The 16,277-nt window shown below is 59.9% G+C and overlaps 1 protein-coding gene across 2 annotated transcripts in view; it reads right to left on the bottom strand.

Moving 5' to 3' along the window:
* The window catches only part of VSTM2B (V-set and transmembrane domain containing 2B), a 29,430-nt gene extending 14,102 nt beyond the window's left edge, over positions 1–15,328 (bottom strand). Inside the window, exons 1-4 of one of the 2 annotated variants that reach the window (XM_069549542.1) lie at positions 14,521–15,328; positions 13,799–13,983; positions 12,826–12,855; positions 11,491–11,932 (exon numbers count right to left, since the gene is read on the bottom strand). In XM_069549542.1, coding sequence (XP_069405643.1) covers positions 11,491–11,932; positions 12,826–12,855; positions 13,799–13,983; positions 14,521–15,280 — 1,417 coding nt within the window. In that variant the 5' untranslated portion in view covers positions 15,281–15,328. The remainder of the gene's footprint in view (positions 1–11,490; positions 11,933–12,825; positions 12,856–13,798; positions 13,984–14,520) is intronic. The other variant, XM_069549543.1, reaches the window with a different exon arrangement.
* Positions 15,329–16,277: the final 949 nt, after the last annotated feature.

The raw sequence follows: 16,277 nt of genomic DNA, 5'->3' as shown, positions 1-16,277 counted from the left end.
TCCAGACCTAAGACTCACAGACTTGTAGAGGCCAGAAAGCTGGCATGCCCATTACACAGATGCGGAAGGGGAGAGCTGTCAGTACCTCAGAGGAGGGGCCCCTGCTTCTCTTTGAGGCATTTCAGCCTCCTTTAGCTCCCACTGGTCCCCTGCATAGCCTTTATGTCCCTCGGTGCAGAGTGTGCCCAGCTTAACCAGGTCAGGCAAACAGGGGGCACTCAATCAGTGCCTGCACAAGGAGGGCTTCTCACTGTGTGGGTCCAGGCCTGAGAGCTGGGCATGGCCAAGAAAAAGCAGGAGTGGCAGCCTGGAGGCCCAGGGCCGGGGGAGGAGGGCTGTAGGTCCCCAGGGCCAGCACGCAGAGCACGAGAGCAGCGCCTTTCTCTAGAGTCCACCTTGGCAACACCTGGACATTCCCTTGGTTTTCACACTGAGGACTTTCCTTCAGGAACACATTTAACTGAAAAGGTTCACACATTTTAATTGCCCGGGGACAGTGCTCTGAAAATTCTATAACATGTGCTCATTAAATAAAATTAGCACAGAGGAGCTGCCCAGGATATGTCACGCATTAAAAGATGACTCTGTAGAATAGAATGCATTATGAATTATTGCCTTGTGTATTTTTGTTACATTAGTTTTTAATGCAAATACAGCTACTCATCTGCCTACCTAGAGATCTGACTTTTTAAATGCTTGAAAAAATGTTTAACTTTTACGTGGACAGTCATCATCAAGTCTTTGCCAGGCTGCATCCTCCAGAATGCCCAGTGTCCACTCCTGCCCCTCACAGCAAGGGACAGAAGGGCCTTCTGCAGGCTAAGGGGTTAAGGGAGCTGGGGCAGGCTGGGAATTGGCTGGGTCCCCTTGCTCTGCCTGTCCTCTCTGTGGCCCAGGGCCAGCCCGTAGAGGCATGACCTGGCATGAAACTCTGGCCCACGCCACCACCTGGGACCTTTCTCCCTTCGGCCTCCCCTTCCTGGAGGATGTGGCCTGGGTGTGCAGAGGTCAGGTGTGGAGAATCCTGACCCAGGCATATCTCCTCCTCCAGCCCCGCTCCTCCTGCAGGGCCCATCTTGCATTCGTGTTTCATCCACACAATGAAACAAGTTACTCATCCAAGGATAAGTACCTACTCATCCTTCTTTCTGTCCCCCTCTCCCATCCAGCCGCTCAGTCATGGCCTTTTCACACACATTCTTTCCACCCAGCCACATGGCCCTTCATCCTTCCTTTCACTGGCCCCAACCTCTGTCATCCAGCCACACATCCTTCCCCTCACTCATTCAGCAGACACTCGTTTTCCAGTTCATCTCCGCATGCATCCTGTCCCTCACCCATGCAAACCTTTAGTCCTGGCCCTGTCACCTCCTGGCTGGATTACCGGCTCTGCAGCGGTCTCCCCATATCCACCCTGCCCCTACCTCTCCAGCCTCCGCAGCTGCAGTCAGGATGTTGTTTCAGAAAGCATCACACCCTGCCAGCCACTTGTTCCCATCCATGGCCAAGAGCCAAAGCCTCCCTGGGGTATGACCTGAACTCCTCTCCACTTAATTCCCCTGTGCCTCTTCTTGCTCTCTGTGCCCTAGACACAGCAACTATCAGGCCTTTGTACCCCGCTGCTCCCTCTTGCCAGAGGATCTTTGCACATGCTGCCCCTCTTCTTGGAAGGCCCTACTCTCTCTCGTTCTCATGCCCACTCTTAACTATCCCCCAGATTATGGCTTAACTGTTGTTCCAGCAGGGGCCCTTTCCTGACTGGGCCATGGCCCTTGGCCCTTCGTTTAGAGTGCTAGCGATGGCCGCAGATTCCTCCTTGCTGTGTGACTGTCTGATCAACAGTCATGCCGTGTCCCTCTCTTCAGACTCCTAGGGCCCTGTTGATCTTGTTCACATGTGCTCTCAGTGCCTAGCACAGATCTTGCATGTAAGATGCTCAAGGGATGTTTTCTGAACATACAAGTAAATGAATGAATGAGCAAATCAGTGCCAGGCCCAGGGAATGTGAGTGTGGGGCGCTGGGGCAAAGACGTGAGAACAAACTCTGCCTGCCTGCCCAGGGCGTCAGTCCAGGACAGGAGGGAAATGTGGGGGCCCAAGACAGCAGCGGGGCCCTCCTGGGTGCCCAGGACGGATAAGGGCCCTTGAGATGCAGGGTCAGAGAAGCGTCCTCCCCTCTGTGGAGTGATCCCCCACTGCCAGCCCACCCTGGCCGTCCCCTTTATGACCCCGAGTCATTCTCAGAGCACCTGCTTCTCTGGCCACCGCTGTTGGGCCATCAGCTTCTCCCTAAAGCAGGGGCTGCATCTACCAGATGCCCAGGGCAGTGGCCACCCTCAGTCAGACCAGACACAGTTAGCCAGGAGCCCCCACCGCAGCTCCAGCTCAGAACAAGCCATGGAACCATGTCAGCTCCATTTCCCTGGGGGTTTATTAAAGATCCTTCCTCTGCGCTAAGCGGCACTCATGTGAGAATCAGCTGTAATGAGTTGCTGTAAGGATATGACATTGCAGCTGGGATTTCCTGGCTTAGAGAAAACCGATATTTCTTCAAGGAGAGCTGATGGGCAGGGGCCAGGGGGCAGAGAGGGCGGGGCTCTGGATCTTTGCCTGTATTCATCCGGTAAAGGTGGGCAGACCTCCTTCAGGGTAAGCCTGCAGTGCTTGGTGGGAGGGAGGCTCACGTGGGCCTGAAGGGGTCCTGGCCTTCTGGTTCTGCATATAGCCCGCTCTTCATCCCATCCTCTCCCCAAGGGTCCCTGGGTGCCAAGCAGTCATCAGAGAATGCATCCAAGCAGGTGCCAACACAAAAGGCAGAGTGCCAGAGTGCATGGGAGACAGTGTGGGCCCAAACCTGCGGCAGAGGCCTGACCCATCACCTGACATGCCCATCCCTGCACAAGCGGCTCTATCTCCTGTGGCGAGAGTCTCAGTGAGGAGGGCACTGGCACCTCCTCTCCAGTCCAGGTCGGCCCTGGAGACTGTTCGGCTGCCTGACCGTCACTAGGGGCCAGGTACGCAGGTGTGAGCAGGTGGGACGCGAGGACCCACACCGAACCTGTCCTTGCTCACCTTGCTCCTGACTCACGCAAAACCGCTGGAGCAGGAAAGAATGAGCACACGGCATTGCCCGCACTTCCTTTCCTCCTCCTCCAAATGGCAAGGAGAAGGGACAAAAATAGCACCTCGCCGAGCCGTTTGCAGTCTGAGGGCATTTTCTGTTTGAAGCGCCGTCGGCTGTCTCCTCACCTTTGGCCCCATGATGCACTCAGTGCACAGAGGGAAACGCGTCTCAGAGCAAAGCCTCAGATCGGAGCACCCTGTCCAGCCCCCAGGAATGGTCAAGAAATGACCGGGGACAGTCAGTGCCATTCCCACGAACGCTGCTGATAGAGCCAACATCAGTGGGTGTGTTCCAGGTGCCCGGCCTGTGCGAAGCTCCCCTCTTTCTGTGGATTATCTCCTCTGGTCCTGCGTGGGCACTGGTGTCAGCCAGATGATAGATACGAGAACTTGCCTGTGGCGGGTGGGAAGTGATGGGTCAGGATTGGAATGCAAGCACTTGGACTTGCGGAGAATGAGAAGCACGGTCCTTATGAAGGGCGAGGGAATGAGGCATGGACTGTGACTTCTGGGTGGCTGGAGCTCCGTGAGGCCCAGAAACAGGAAGATGGGTTGGCATTCAAACACTGGCTTGCCCGTGAACCAGCTTAGCTGAATAGTAAGGGATGTTTGAAATGTCAGAGGAAGAATTAAGTGGTTGGAAAAGGGGTGAGTAACACTTTCTCCTGAGCTGTTGGCAGCCTTTCTCGGGTTTGTTTTGTCTTTTCCACCATAATGGGCAGCCCCTTCAAGAGAGCTTGTCTAGGCCCTGACTGACCACGCGTGTGTGCGTCCTTAGTCGCTCAATCCTGTCTGACTCTTTGCGACACCATGAACTGCAGCCTGCAAGGCTCCTCTGTCCCTGGGATTCTCCAGGCAAGGAAGCTGGAGTGGGTTGCCATGCTCTCCTCCAGGGGATCTTCCCAACCCAGGGATCGAACCCTGGTCTCCTGCACTGTGGGCAGATTCTTGAATACTGGAAGGGGAGCCTATCCCTTCTTCAGGGGATCTTCCTGACCCAGGGATCGAACTGGGATCTGCACTGCAGGCGGATTCTTTACCAGCTGAACTGCAGGGAAGCCTGGCTGACCGTGGCCTCCTGCCTTATCAGCACTGGGTGTCCAGCTGGGCACACTCCAGAGGTGCCCTGGGCACAGCTGGCCTTCACGCCTGAGGAGCCCTCCAGCGGGTTGGTCACTTCTGAGCTGGAGGGAGCAGAACGCGTGTGCATGGGTGAGCTGATGAATGGTGGGGCCCCCAAAACTCTCTCCTTGAACCACAAAGAACAGAAGCCAGCCCAACGTGGCTCTGATATTTCAGCCTGGGGAGAGGTAATGACGGAATGGAACCACCAGTACTTTCCAGAAATGGCCTCACCCAGGATGCTGACCAGGGACGAGACTCACAGGGCCTGCCTCTCAAGGGCCACCTGGCGGAGGTGTGGCTCGAGAAGACCTGAGCGAGGGCCCGCTGCTGCTGAGCACCTGGCAGCCCCTTCCATGGCTCTCAGCTCACCGGCAGCTAAGCCTTAGCCCAGAGAAGACTGGACTGGGTAATCCATCCTGCACTCAGAGCACCTTCCCTGAGAACCCTGGAGAAGGAAACGGCAGCCCACTCCGGTACTCTTGCCTGGAAAATCCCTTGGATGGAGAAGCCTAGGAGGCTACAGCCCGTGGGGTCACAGAGTCGGACCCGACTGAGCGACTTCACTTCACTTTCCTGAGAACACCAAAGCCACCAACAAGCGGACTGTTTCCCACTGAAGCCCCATCCCAGCGAAGGAGGTTTGTCGTCCTTCATAAGGAAAAGGCGGGGATCAGCAGTTGCAGATGCTGGACCTGTTTGCTTGTAATCTTAAACTTTCCTGAAGCCCTTATGTAAGACAAAGGGGAGCTTCTCACTGCTTTGGAATTTTTAAGAGATGCCTGCAAAGCATGGGGGAATAGAAAAGATGATACTTTCTTTTTTCCTGCTGTGCTGCAAAGGTATCTTAAAACAAGTCAGCATCTCCCGTAAAGCTTAGAGGTTTAGACCACAGCCAAGCCCTTGCCTCTGTCCACATGGGCAGCAGTAATCAATATCGTATTACAAAAGCACTTGACCTCATTTATTCCCATGGATGCTTGGGGAATCCTTAATATTCAGAGCTTTTAAAATGTGTGCCTGGTGTATTTAATGAGAAGCTCCTTGGTGGGTTCGGCTCCTGGTGACATTTAGAAAGCCTGGCTCTCCACTCTTCCCGTGGGGCTGACCCCCTGGCTAAGGAAGGAATCTGGGCTCTGGGGTGGGGGCTGTTTGATGGAGTGGGGCAGAAGGGGTCATGTAGAAACGGGGGACACTGGTGAGATGCTAGCGTGACACACACCTAGTGCTCAGTGAAAGGCAAGTATTCTTTATCATTATGAGGATCTGCAGTACTGTTTTTCCTTAGTTTGGGGTCTCCCGGGTGCTGAGAGAACGGCTGCATTGTGAGCCGACTCACAGCTGGATGATAGACAAAAAAGGCCCTTCCACCTGGTGTGACCTTCTCAATCCACGGGGCACAGAGTTGGGAGGGAAAGAGGGCCCCCCCGGGAACTTCCCCAGGACTGATCTAAGAGGTGGACGAAGCCCAGGCGCCTCCTTCCAGCCTGAGGTGTCGCACTGCCTAGAGCAGGCCTCCTCCATCAGCCTCGTCTGGGCTGGGGCTGTGCTCCCTGGGACTCCCGCTGACACAGATAGCTTTGTCCCGGAGTCCCGCGGGCACCCTTGATGCCCTGAGCCGAGTCTGGCTGTCCTCGCCGGTTCCTGCAACCATGGGACTGGCTGGTGAGGGACGGGAGGCCGTGACGTTGACAACCACAGGCGTTTGCAGGATGCGGCTGCCTCCTGCCAGCGGTGAGGCTCGGCCGTTGACTTTGTGAAGTCCCTTCACGTTCTCTTCCAGGATGCTCAGAGTTTCACCTTCTCTTCTCTGGGAAAACCTCTGCCAGATTTACTTTCTCTTCACTTACGACCCTTGTATCACATCAGAGCTTGAGGGAAGAGCAGGCTGTTTATTTAAGGTGATGGCTGTCAGGTCCTGTGGGTCTGGGGAGAAGGGGAGGCCGGGTGGCTGCCGCCTGCCTTTGCGGCCCGGTTGGAAACCCCCACCGCGTGGAGATTCTCTCTGGTCATACTGGCATTTCTGCTGGCTTTGTTGTCCACCAGGGGCCCGGGCTGAGAGGAGCTCCCTTCACCTTGTCCACAGCCCTCTTCGGTCATGGTTTACAGTTGCCATGGTGACGTCCAAGGATGCTCCCCTTGATGGCTCCCAGCAGTAGCAGTCTCTCTGAAGCCATCACACCTATGACCTTGGTTGTCTTTCTCTCATTATTAATTGAAATATTGAGACTCAGTTCTCTGGGTGGGTACCAGGCAGCAATTTGCCACATCCAGCTGGCTCTCTGTAGGGGCCAGGGTGGCTCTTCTCTGAACTGGAGCCTGGAGGCTAATTAGAGGTTCACACACCACGGAGCTGATCCCCAGGTCCCTCAAAGGGGAACCTCTTGCCAACATACAAGCCAGTCAGTTGCAAACTATTCTGTTGGGCCTCACTTGGCTTCACTGTGGCAACCTTCTAGTTGAAGGATTTGTCTGGAAGATACTGTTCTGTTTTCTCTCTCTTTTTTTATTTCTTCTAGACATGGCAACCAGCAGCAAAGTGTTCATGAAAAATAGGTCAGTATTCAAATTAATTAGGAGTCAGATTTATGAACATGGCTAAGAAGGACCCCAGTCTCCTGTGCTGGCTCTGTTGTGCTAATCCAGCCCATGTTATTTTTAGGCACAAATATCAAAATGTCTCTTGACAAATGAGACGTGAAATGAATGAGTTTTTGAACATAAACTTTCAGTGCAACTATGTATTTGGCTATGTTGGGCATGTACAGGGCACAGGAAGGCTTTTCTGGCCTGGCTGTGAGAAAGCTGAAAACAAAGCTTTGAGTAAGTCCCCTCATCCCTTTCCTGGCGTTAGCAAAGAGGCTCACTTTAAAAACAGTGACACAGTCTTGTCTGGGGCTTCTGATTTTCTCCCAGGAGCAACTGCTTAACAGGTGACTGGGGAGCTGGGCTGGGACCATCTCTGAGGTTGCCAATCTGAAATACCCAGTGTATCCATTCAGCTCAGGGGTTAGATGCCCTCTTTAATTAGGAACTCAGGTCTGGGTTTGTCCTGGTGTTGGGCTGGGGAAGAATGCGTCTTCCTCCCTTGAGAGCCAGCTGGTTGCCTCTGTCACTCCAGATCCGCCCTTCACCTCTCCCCACTCTGCTCTGAGCCCTGAGAAGCTGGCCTGTGCAGGCTGCATCACCTGGGTGCCCTTGTCCTCAGCTCCCAGGAGGGTTTGGTCACTGGGAGACCCTGACAGGGGACTAGAGGTCAGCAGGAGAGGGGGGTCTTGCCAGGCCACCGGGGGTTAGCACGTCCCTCTCCCAAGGCCTCAGCTCTTCTGGTCTCTCTGTCCACCTGACCTCTCTGGATTCTGCTAGTTGCCCCCTCCCCTTGCCCCTTCCAGGCCCAAGGTGCTAATGATTCCCACTGCTATGAGCCAGGGGCCAGTTCTCATCCTCGGCCGTCCTAACCTTGTTCACACCTTTAAAAAATACTCTCATTGTCTCTCCTCCAAGACTCTGCTCGAATGTGCCATCTGTTCCACCAGCCCCCTCTCTGTTACGCTCTGCAGACACGCCTCCCTGGTAACCAAGTGGCCACAATCCTTTCTCGTCCTTCCCCCTCTAAGCTGCCAAGAACCGAGAGTGGGGTGAAGAGAGTGGTGGGGGCGGGGAGCAACTCCGAGGTCATCGCGTGAGCTCCCTCTCTGACTCACACTGCTGCTGGCTCTGAGTGATCGGCTGCCTGCTGCATCCCAGAGAGGCTCGGCAGGACCAAGAGCTGCTCGACAACACAGCCCTGCAGAAAGGCTACTGGTGCCCGTGACTCAGAACCCAGCTGCAGCCTTCATCCCGCCCACAGCCCCCAGGCGCAGCAGGTGAGGCAGGCTGGGGCACTGAAGACAGTACGGGTGCCCCCTTGGCAGCAGGCTGTCGGGTACGTGTGTGGGTTAGAAGTCCTGACCCTCTTCTTTACACCCAGAGTGGGCCACAGAGGGGGCCGCAGCACAGTGATTCTCCCTGGAGCCCAGAGGACACAAGCCTTTTGGTCCTCCAGCTGAGGGCCCACCTTCCTGGGCTTGCACACAGCTGGAGAGGAACCCGGTTCCTTTCTGCGGTGTGTCTGCGTGGTTTCTGACTGTGCAGGAGCCAGCAGCGGCTTTGGGGCGACAGAGGCCTTCGGGCCAGCACACCGCATCCTGGTCGAGCTGCCCTGGGAGCCCTGCTGCCAGCCCCACTGGCTCTGCTTTCTGGGGGAAGTAGTACTGCTTCTCTCCCCAGGGAGGGCAGAGGAGCCCCCGCCTGGGCTGGCAAGTGCCATTAGAACGGGGCTGACCTAAGGACTTCCAGAAAGAAGGCACTGTCCATGCCAACTTCCGTGTCTGGGTCCCTGCTGGAGCGATGCGTCATCTGGAGCTTCCCTGCGGTCAGGCCCAGAGACTGGAGCTCTGACAGCCGTGCTGGGCAGTCAGGGCAGCTGCGATGAGGCTCAGGGGTCAAGTTCTGCCCAGGGAGGAGGGACCGAGCAGGAATGACCTCTTGTCACACGGGGCTTCCTTTACCGAAACCTTCAGTGGCTCCTGTTGCTCCACTCGGCATTCAAGACCTTCCGCAGCCTGGCCTCCAACCACCAGCCACTCGCTTCATCTCCCTCATCCTCTCCTCTTCGCTCAGAGAATATAATGGCCTTGGTGATAACAGAGCAGTTTCCATGCTGAGTTCCCTCTGAGGTCAGGGATTACTGAAGTATTTCTAAAAGAAATACTTTCAGAGAGGGCAAGTCACAGGCCTAAAATCACACAGCCAGTAAAAGAAGGAAACACAACGCGTATCTGGGCTCCTGGCGCGCCACCTCCTCTGCTCTGCTCACGGTCTATGGGACATCCCAGAGGAATGTTCCAGCCCAAGACACACGTTTACTTGCTAGAGCCCAAGGGATGGGGCAGAAGGGTGTTCTCTTCGCCAACCAGCACTATCTAGGCCGCTAACCCTTTTCCAGTATCCCTAGTAACCCTTTTCCAGTATCCCTAGTGACCCTTTTCCAGCGTGCCAGGCAGAGATGGCTTCGTTCCTGTGATTTAGGCTCCTCTTCCACCCTAAAGACATGAGACTGGAGAACAGCTGTCAAGCCAAGGACTACATTTTCTACCCTGCTTGCGTCTGTTGAACAATCAGACTGAGTTCTGGCTGATGGATGAGGGTGGTAGTAATATTGACCACTTCTAGGCATGGCCTTTACAAACTTCCATTGCCATTCTCCATATCAGCTTTTCTCTGAGAGAACTGAACTCTACCACAATTATCTGAGTGGCTATCTTCTCAGTCTTCCAAAAATGACAGATACCAAGACCCATTCTAAGTGCATAAGAAAGATGCACATGCTTTGTGAGCCTTAGAGCCCTGGGGCTTGGTGTGTTCAGGGAACTGGGTTGAGAAAGGCTGCTTCCATTCTCTCTTCCCTTGTTTGCGGGCTGTGTGTTGATGAGTGAGCGTGGAAGCCACCTCTTAAAGATGGTCGAGTTTCTGTCAGCTTGAATCTCTGAATGACTGCATGGAACAGAGCCATTCCTCCTCAGCCCTGCCTCCCAGCGATGGAAACCAGAAACGGTACATTCGAATTCTGTTAAGCCTCAGGCATTCTGCAGTTCTGCACAGCAACTCATGTTATCTTAAACCGATATGGGGTAAGCTGCAAGACAGGTGGTCGAGTTTGGGGAGAGGACCCTCACAAGTTCCCAGCTGACTCGCCTTCCCTCCTAGCCTGCGGGAATGGTCTTGTGGGTACCTGTGTGGAACCTGAGAGGGGTGAAGCCTCCAGATATAGCCAAGAGCCTGAGCCGCATGGAGAAGCTTCCACAGGGAGGGTGACTTAGTGAGAAACGATTGAACTAATATGGAAGACAAACTGGCAGGGTCTGAACTGTTTGAAGCCTTAAGATGCTCGGCCAGGGAGGGAGGCTAGGATGCTGGTGTCCTTGGATTCAGCGGGGAGCCCAGGAGTCTGCATCCTTACAAAGTGCTGATAGTGGTGGCGGGGCATCTGCTCTTTAAGAACCTTGAGAGGGCTTCCCTGGTGGCTCAGCTGGTAAAGAACCTGCCTGCAAGGCGGGAGACCTGGGTTCGATCCCTAGGTTGGGAAGATCCCCTGGAGAAGGGAAAGGCTACCCACTCCAGTATTCTGGCCTGAGAATTCTATACAGTCCATGGGGTTGCAAAGAGTGCCACGAGGCTTTAAAAAAAAAAAAAAAAAAAGAACCATGAGAGTAGGGCGGTGCGCTTCAGCTCGCCCACTCTGTGGTGGTTTATATGACTGTCCTGGAGCCCAGGACTCTCAGTGCTGCAAGGCTGATGGAGAGGCTCTCTCTGAGTCTGTGCCTCGACAAGCCTGAGAGGGAGCGACAAGCTGAAAGGCAGACACAGGGAGTGAGCCCTGGAGCTGAGCTATCTCTGAGGTCCCACCTTTGAGCAGGTGCTAGGAGTGAGGGGTGCCTTGGAGGAGGGACACCCTGCGCAGTAGGCCCTCCTGCCCTGGCTAAAAGCCCACCACTGCTAAGCGGCCCTCCTGCTCCCAGCCTGAAGTCAGTCCCTCATCCTTGCCCTCTGCTCTCTGACTCCCTTCTCCCCTTCTCTCCTTGCCCCTTCCCCCTCCCCTGATCCTCTCAGCTCCCTGGGAGAGCAGCCCTGAACCTCCGGCTGCCCTCCTGACAATGGCAGGGCTCCATCTTCACCCTGTCCCCCATGAGGGCCTAAAGGAGCCTAGAGTGGCGATTATAGCCCAACTGGTGTCGAGGACCGCCTGGAGCTTGCCAAGGAGGGCAGAGCGCACGCAGCCAGGTCCACCCACGCGGGCTCCAACAAAGTGTGTCTGTTCAGTCCAGTCAAGGTGGCACCCAGACTTACAAGACCCCAACTGTAACCGCCTCCTCTCACTCTAGACTGGGTGCTACTGCCCACCCTGCATGTTCAGGAGACAAGCAGGCCCGACGCTGTTGGGGTGCAGCCCCCGAGGTCCGGTTCCCCAAACTCGAGAGCGAGCTCCCCGCCTCCAGCCTCGTGTACCCGGGGCGGCGCCCACCGTCGTAAAGGTGGGTGGTGACCACCCCCAGCAGCCGACAGTAAGGATGGGAAAGCGGCGGGAAGAGAGCAGAGGCGGGGTTCCGGGAACGCTCCCGCCAGATGACCCACCGACGGCTCGGCGCCCGCGACCGACCGCAGCGGGGCGGCCCGCCCGGCGAGAGCCTTCCGCGGGGCCCTTACCTGAGTGCCTCTGGCGCAGAAGGGCCGCCTCGCGGGGCGGCGGCGGCGCGGACGAGGCGGCGGCCGCCACGGTGGTCGCGGCTCTGTGCGCCGCGGAGGCGGCGGCGGCCTCGGGGACGCCTGGGGCGCGGGCGGCGGGAGGGCCCCCGGGAGGCGGGCTCTTGTCGCCGCGGCCGGGCTCCTGGGCGCCGTCGGGCCGGGCGGCGCTGGCGGGGCCGTGGCGGCGCGGGCCGCCGCTCTGAATGTGGGACACGGCCTCCGCGGCCTGCACGTCGGGCGGTGCGAAGCGCGCGAGCACGCGCAGCAGCGCCTGGGCCGTGTGCTCCTGCGTGTCGTCGTCGCTGTAGTCCGACACGCGGCACTCATACACGCCCTCGTCCTGCCGCCGCACGGCCGACAGCCGCAGCCGGTGCGAGATGTCGTTGCCCTGCACGCGCACCGTCTGCAAGAGAGCGGGGCTTCGGTCAGGACCCGGGGCGGGCAGGCCGGCGCCTTGCCCTTGGGGCCTTCACATCCGCTCCCACTAACACTCCTCCATTCCAGAGCCCGGAGGGCCGAGGTGGTGTCCGGGCGAGAGTCGCTCTGCCTCCATAGTGCAGATACCTGCTCCCAGCTCCAGCCCTTCTCAGCGAGCGCTCTGCCCTCGCTGGGAGGCAGTGGATGCAGAGGCCGCTGCCACACCCACTGGGTCCCTGCTGCCTAGGAACTTGCCTCTCGGCGGCAGCATGGAACGGCAAAGCTCAGCTCCTGCGAGCTGCTGGAGATGCCGGGGAGCAACCGCTTTGTGGCCCTCACCAAGCTCCCAGGGAACCCTCACCTCCGAACCAAGCATAGGAGGCCGTGGTCATCCCCAGGCCGTGATCCCTCCATCTCCAGCGGGGAAGGCTTGGCGCATGTCCTCCCGAACCCTGGCAAGACTCCTCCCTTCCACCGCAACTCCAAGCCAGCCCACAGCGCCCGGCACCGCGACCCGCAACCCAGGCGGAGCGGAGGGCTGCCGCGGAGGGCGCCGCCAGGGCGTGGGCTGCGTGCGGGGTGGGAGTGGGGCCCACAGCCCTGAGCCAGGAGCTAGGGCAAGGAGCCTGCAGGAGAGCTTTACAGGCAAGCGCACGGAGGAAGGAGATTCAGGCCTGGGACCCTTGATTTACGCAAAAGAGAACCCGATCCACGACCGGCGACAGATGGCGCACGGACACGCCAAGCGGCCGACAATGCCAGGCTGTGAGCTGGGCCCTATACCGCACCGCCAAGGAGCCTTTCTAAGAGGGAGGAGGCTGCGGGGCGCAAAGCGGCCGGAAGGGGTCTCCCGCGGCCCACGCTGGGCTCCACACTTACGCTGATTTTAGTCGCATCCTTATTTGTTACCTAAAATGCAAAGAGGGAGAGAGAGACATTAGGCTGTTGGCCTTCAGGCTCAGAGAACTCAGACGCACCTCCTGCAAGAGGATCCTCCGCAGGCGGGCTGAGACTCGAAACCGCTCAGGATATAGCCACGGCGGAGGGCAGGAAGAACATCGAGATTTTTAGGAGTTTTATCCGGAAGGAAGCAGGGCTTGGAGCTAGTATGGCGCCCGGCCAAGGAGGGGCTGCCGGAGCACCCCTGCCAGCCAAGGAAGGGAGGCTGGATCGCCTCCCGGGTGGGAAAGAAGACCCATTTCCCTCCGGAGGAGCATCCCCATTCCCTATGGTGTTTCCCTAAACCCCTTGGAAAACTGGATGGACAGGACCCGATGGGAGATGTGAGCAAAGGGTGGGACTCCGGGTAGAGCGAAGGTAGGCGGTGTGGGTGTGCGGTGTGTGTGTTTTTGTGCGGCGCTAGGGGAGGTGGGGGTGTGTGTGTGAGAGAGAGACAGAGCTAGAGACTGTTTAAGAGGCAGATGGGCAGAGGGGGAAGTCCCTCTGACCCTGCAGCGGCTGGAGGTAACCTGTACAGCGTGCTCCGCCAGCCTCTGGATCCCAGCCCGGAGGAGCTTAGCTGCTTGGCCGTGTGCCCTGGGGACCTCAGAGTGGCAGAGGACAGGGAAAGCCCGGCCTCAGCAAGCGGTCTTCTTTCAACACCCGGCACCCACCACCCTCTGGACCGGCAGCTGGCAATAGCGGGCAAACTGGATGAGGGGTAGCTTCCTAGGGCTAGTCGTGGAGTTCGGGGGAGGTTTCCGTGAAAGGAATGCAAATACCTAGGGGATAACAACCGCTGTTGTTGAAGGTGCTGTCAGGACGGGGACGGGAGGAGATGGGTGGCACCACGGGGCGGCGCCCTGCCTGCCTCACCCCGGTCGCCCCAGGCGCCGCGCGGGCGGCCAGTTACCTTGCTCCGGGCGCCGGGCACGCTGAGCGCCAGCTCGTGCAGCAGCTCTCGGGGAGGCTCCTTGAGATACCACCACTGAATCTCCAGCGAGTACGAGGTGGCTCCACTGGCCCGGAAGGCGCAGGGCATTTCGATGTCGTCTCCCTCACGTACGGTCACATCTTTGGGGACTTCGGTGAATGTCGCTGGGGGCGGGGGAGAGAGAGGCGTGACCAGCTGTGGGGCTGAGGCCCGGGTCCACCCCGGCTTACTGGGCCGTGTGCTTCCTACCCCTCAGCTGCTCGCGCGGCCCAGGCACTGGCCAAGTCCGGTCGAGCAGCTGCCGGGCCGCTGCAGAGACCGGCTGCCGCTGCAGGCCGCTTCCCTCCAGTCCGGGCGGGGCGGCGGGGGGCGGCTCACGCTTCTTCCCCACGCCCGGCCGCGCTACCAGCGCCAGGCTGGGGCGCCCAACTCCCGGCGCCCCACGAGCCGCCTGGCCGCAGCTGGAGCCCGGGTCCGGCTCCGAAGGACCTGGGCGCGGGCGCCACTGATGCCGAGACCGTTCGCCGCTCTCCACCCCCTACCGCACCGGGCAGTGGCTGCACACCAGGATCGCTGGAGACTGTGAAGCCTTCCCCTTCGCTTCCTCCGCCTCTTTGTCCGCTGCGGCCAGGACAGGCTGGCTTTGGCGGCCCCGGCGAGGACCCCTGAGACCCCAGCGGTAGCAAAGTTCCCGCTCTCACCCTCGGCCACGAAGAGCAGCAGGGCGCGCAGCACCAGCGGCGGCAGGTATCTGGGAGCGCCGAGCCGGTTCCTCTGTTCCATCTCCCGCAGGGGGCGCGGCGGCGACGGGGACCCGGGCTCGGAGAGGCGGCTGTGGCGGCGGCGCGGGCTCGGATCCGGTCGGACTCGGGCTAGGACGCCTTCGAGCCTGCCATGGCCCCGCGCGGCGCCCCCTCCCCCGGCCGCCGGCGGCCGCCAATCAGTCCAGCTCCCTAGCCGGCTCGCCAGGCGCGGCTCCGGCGGGGGGCGCTGCTCCGGGTGCGCGGAACGCGAGGTCCCGCCGGGAGGCTCCTGGCAGTCAGTCCGTGCTTCCTTTTGTCCAGTCGTCCGCCGGACTCTGGGGACCCGCAATTCAGTTTCTGCCCGGCGGGCCGGTCGGGGGCCGGGCCGCGCCGGGACCCATCCCTGGCCAGGAGAGCGCGCGCCTCGGAGCCCCGAGCTTCTGCCTGCCGGTCTCCCGCTGCTGCGGCTCCAGAACGCCGCCTCCTCCGGCGGCCGCTCCGCTCTCCTGCTGCCGCCTCCGCCGGTCCCTGCTCGGCTCTTTCCGCAGGGCGAGTGGGCGCTCAGCCGCGGGGCGCAGACCTGGCGTCCGACCCAGCGCAGCGCCGGGAGAGCGGGTCCGGCGTGGCGGCCCCGGAGCCGGAGGGGCGGGAGAGGAGGGGGAAGGGAAGGGGAGGGGGCGGTCAGCGGCTGGGCGCCGGGCCGCCTCCAGCGCTGCATCACCCGCGCCCCCCCTTCTTCTCTCCCCTTCTTTGCTCTGCCCCAGCCGGCGCCGCCCCCGCCCCGGAGCGCTCCCCACGCCCCGCCCGGTCGCCTGGAGGGACCGCCAGTCTCCGGCTGGAGCGCAGCCCCGCCCCGCCCCCGCCTGGGCTGGGGGTCTTCCCACCCCAACTCTCCCTTGTTCCTTCTCCATCTCCGTCTCCCGAGACGGCCGCTTAGCATCCCTGTGCCCCGCGGGGCCCGAGGCCCTCTCCGCAGACCCCCGCCCTCAACTTCTTACCCCGGTTTGCACAAAAAGCTGCCCCGCTCTTTGTCCCCGACCCAGGCCATGGCGGGCTGGGGCGCTGGAAAGTGGGCCCCGCGGGCCCGGGAGCAGGGTGGAGCGCCGCGCGGGGCCGGGGCCGGGGCCGGGGCCGGTGCGGGCGGCCACGCCGGAGTCTGCAGCGTGCGAGCGGGAAGGGAGCGCTCGGCGCGGGGCGAGCCGGTGCCCGAGGCGCCGAGAGCGCGAGAGCGAGCCGGAGCGGCGGCAGTGAGTGACGGCGGAGGCGGGGTGGGGCGGGGTGGCTGCGGAGCGCCCGGCACGACTCCAGGCCCGGGAGGGCTCCGAGCGGGTGGGGTTCCTGCGCCTCGATCGTGGCCCTTGCGTGCCGCCTTGTTCTTCATGGGTCGCAGCCCTCGCTTTACCCGGTGCCCGGCGGGATCCCCAAGAGGAAGGAGGCAAAGGGCGGTTTCGGAGCCCATCCCTGGCTTCGCATCCCCCGAAACCCTGGACCTCTCAAAGCTTTCGCCAGAGCCTCCTCCGTCCTCAGCCCTCAGCCCTCTGCGGAAGAGCAGTCTGGGCCCTGAGGGAAAACATGGGGCGCGCTTGTGGTTTGGAGGGACACACAGTTGTAGGGGCGAGTCCCACGCCTGCGCTCGGCGTCTCTTGCCTTCACCAAGGGAAACCAGACAGCGGACTTCAGCGTCTCTGTTTCCACCCCCGATCCCTAACCTCTTA

Source organism: Ovis canadensis, chromosome 14 (genome assembly GCF_042477335.2).
Source record: "Ovis canadensis isolate MfBH-ARS-UI-01 breed Bighorn chromosome 14, ARS-UI_OviCan_v2, whole genome shotgun sequence".
Classification (NCBI taxonomy): domain Eukaryota; kingdom Metazoa; phylum Chordata; class Mammalia; order Artiodactyla; family Bovidae; genus Ovis; species Ovis canadensis.
Note: the sequence above shows the minus strand (reverse complement) of the source record. Positions and strands in the feature narration are given on the sequence as shown.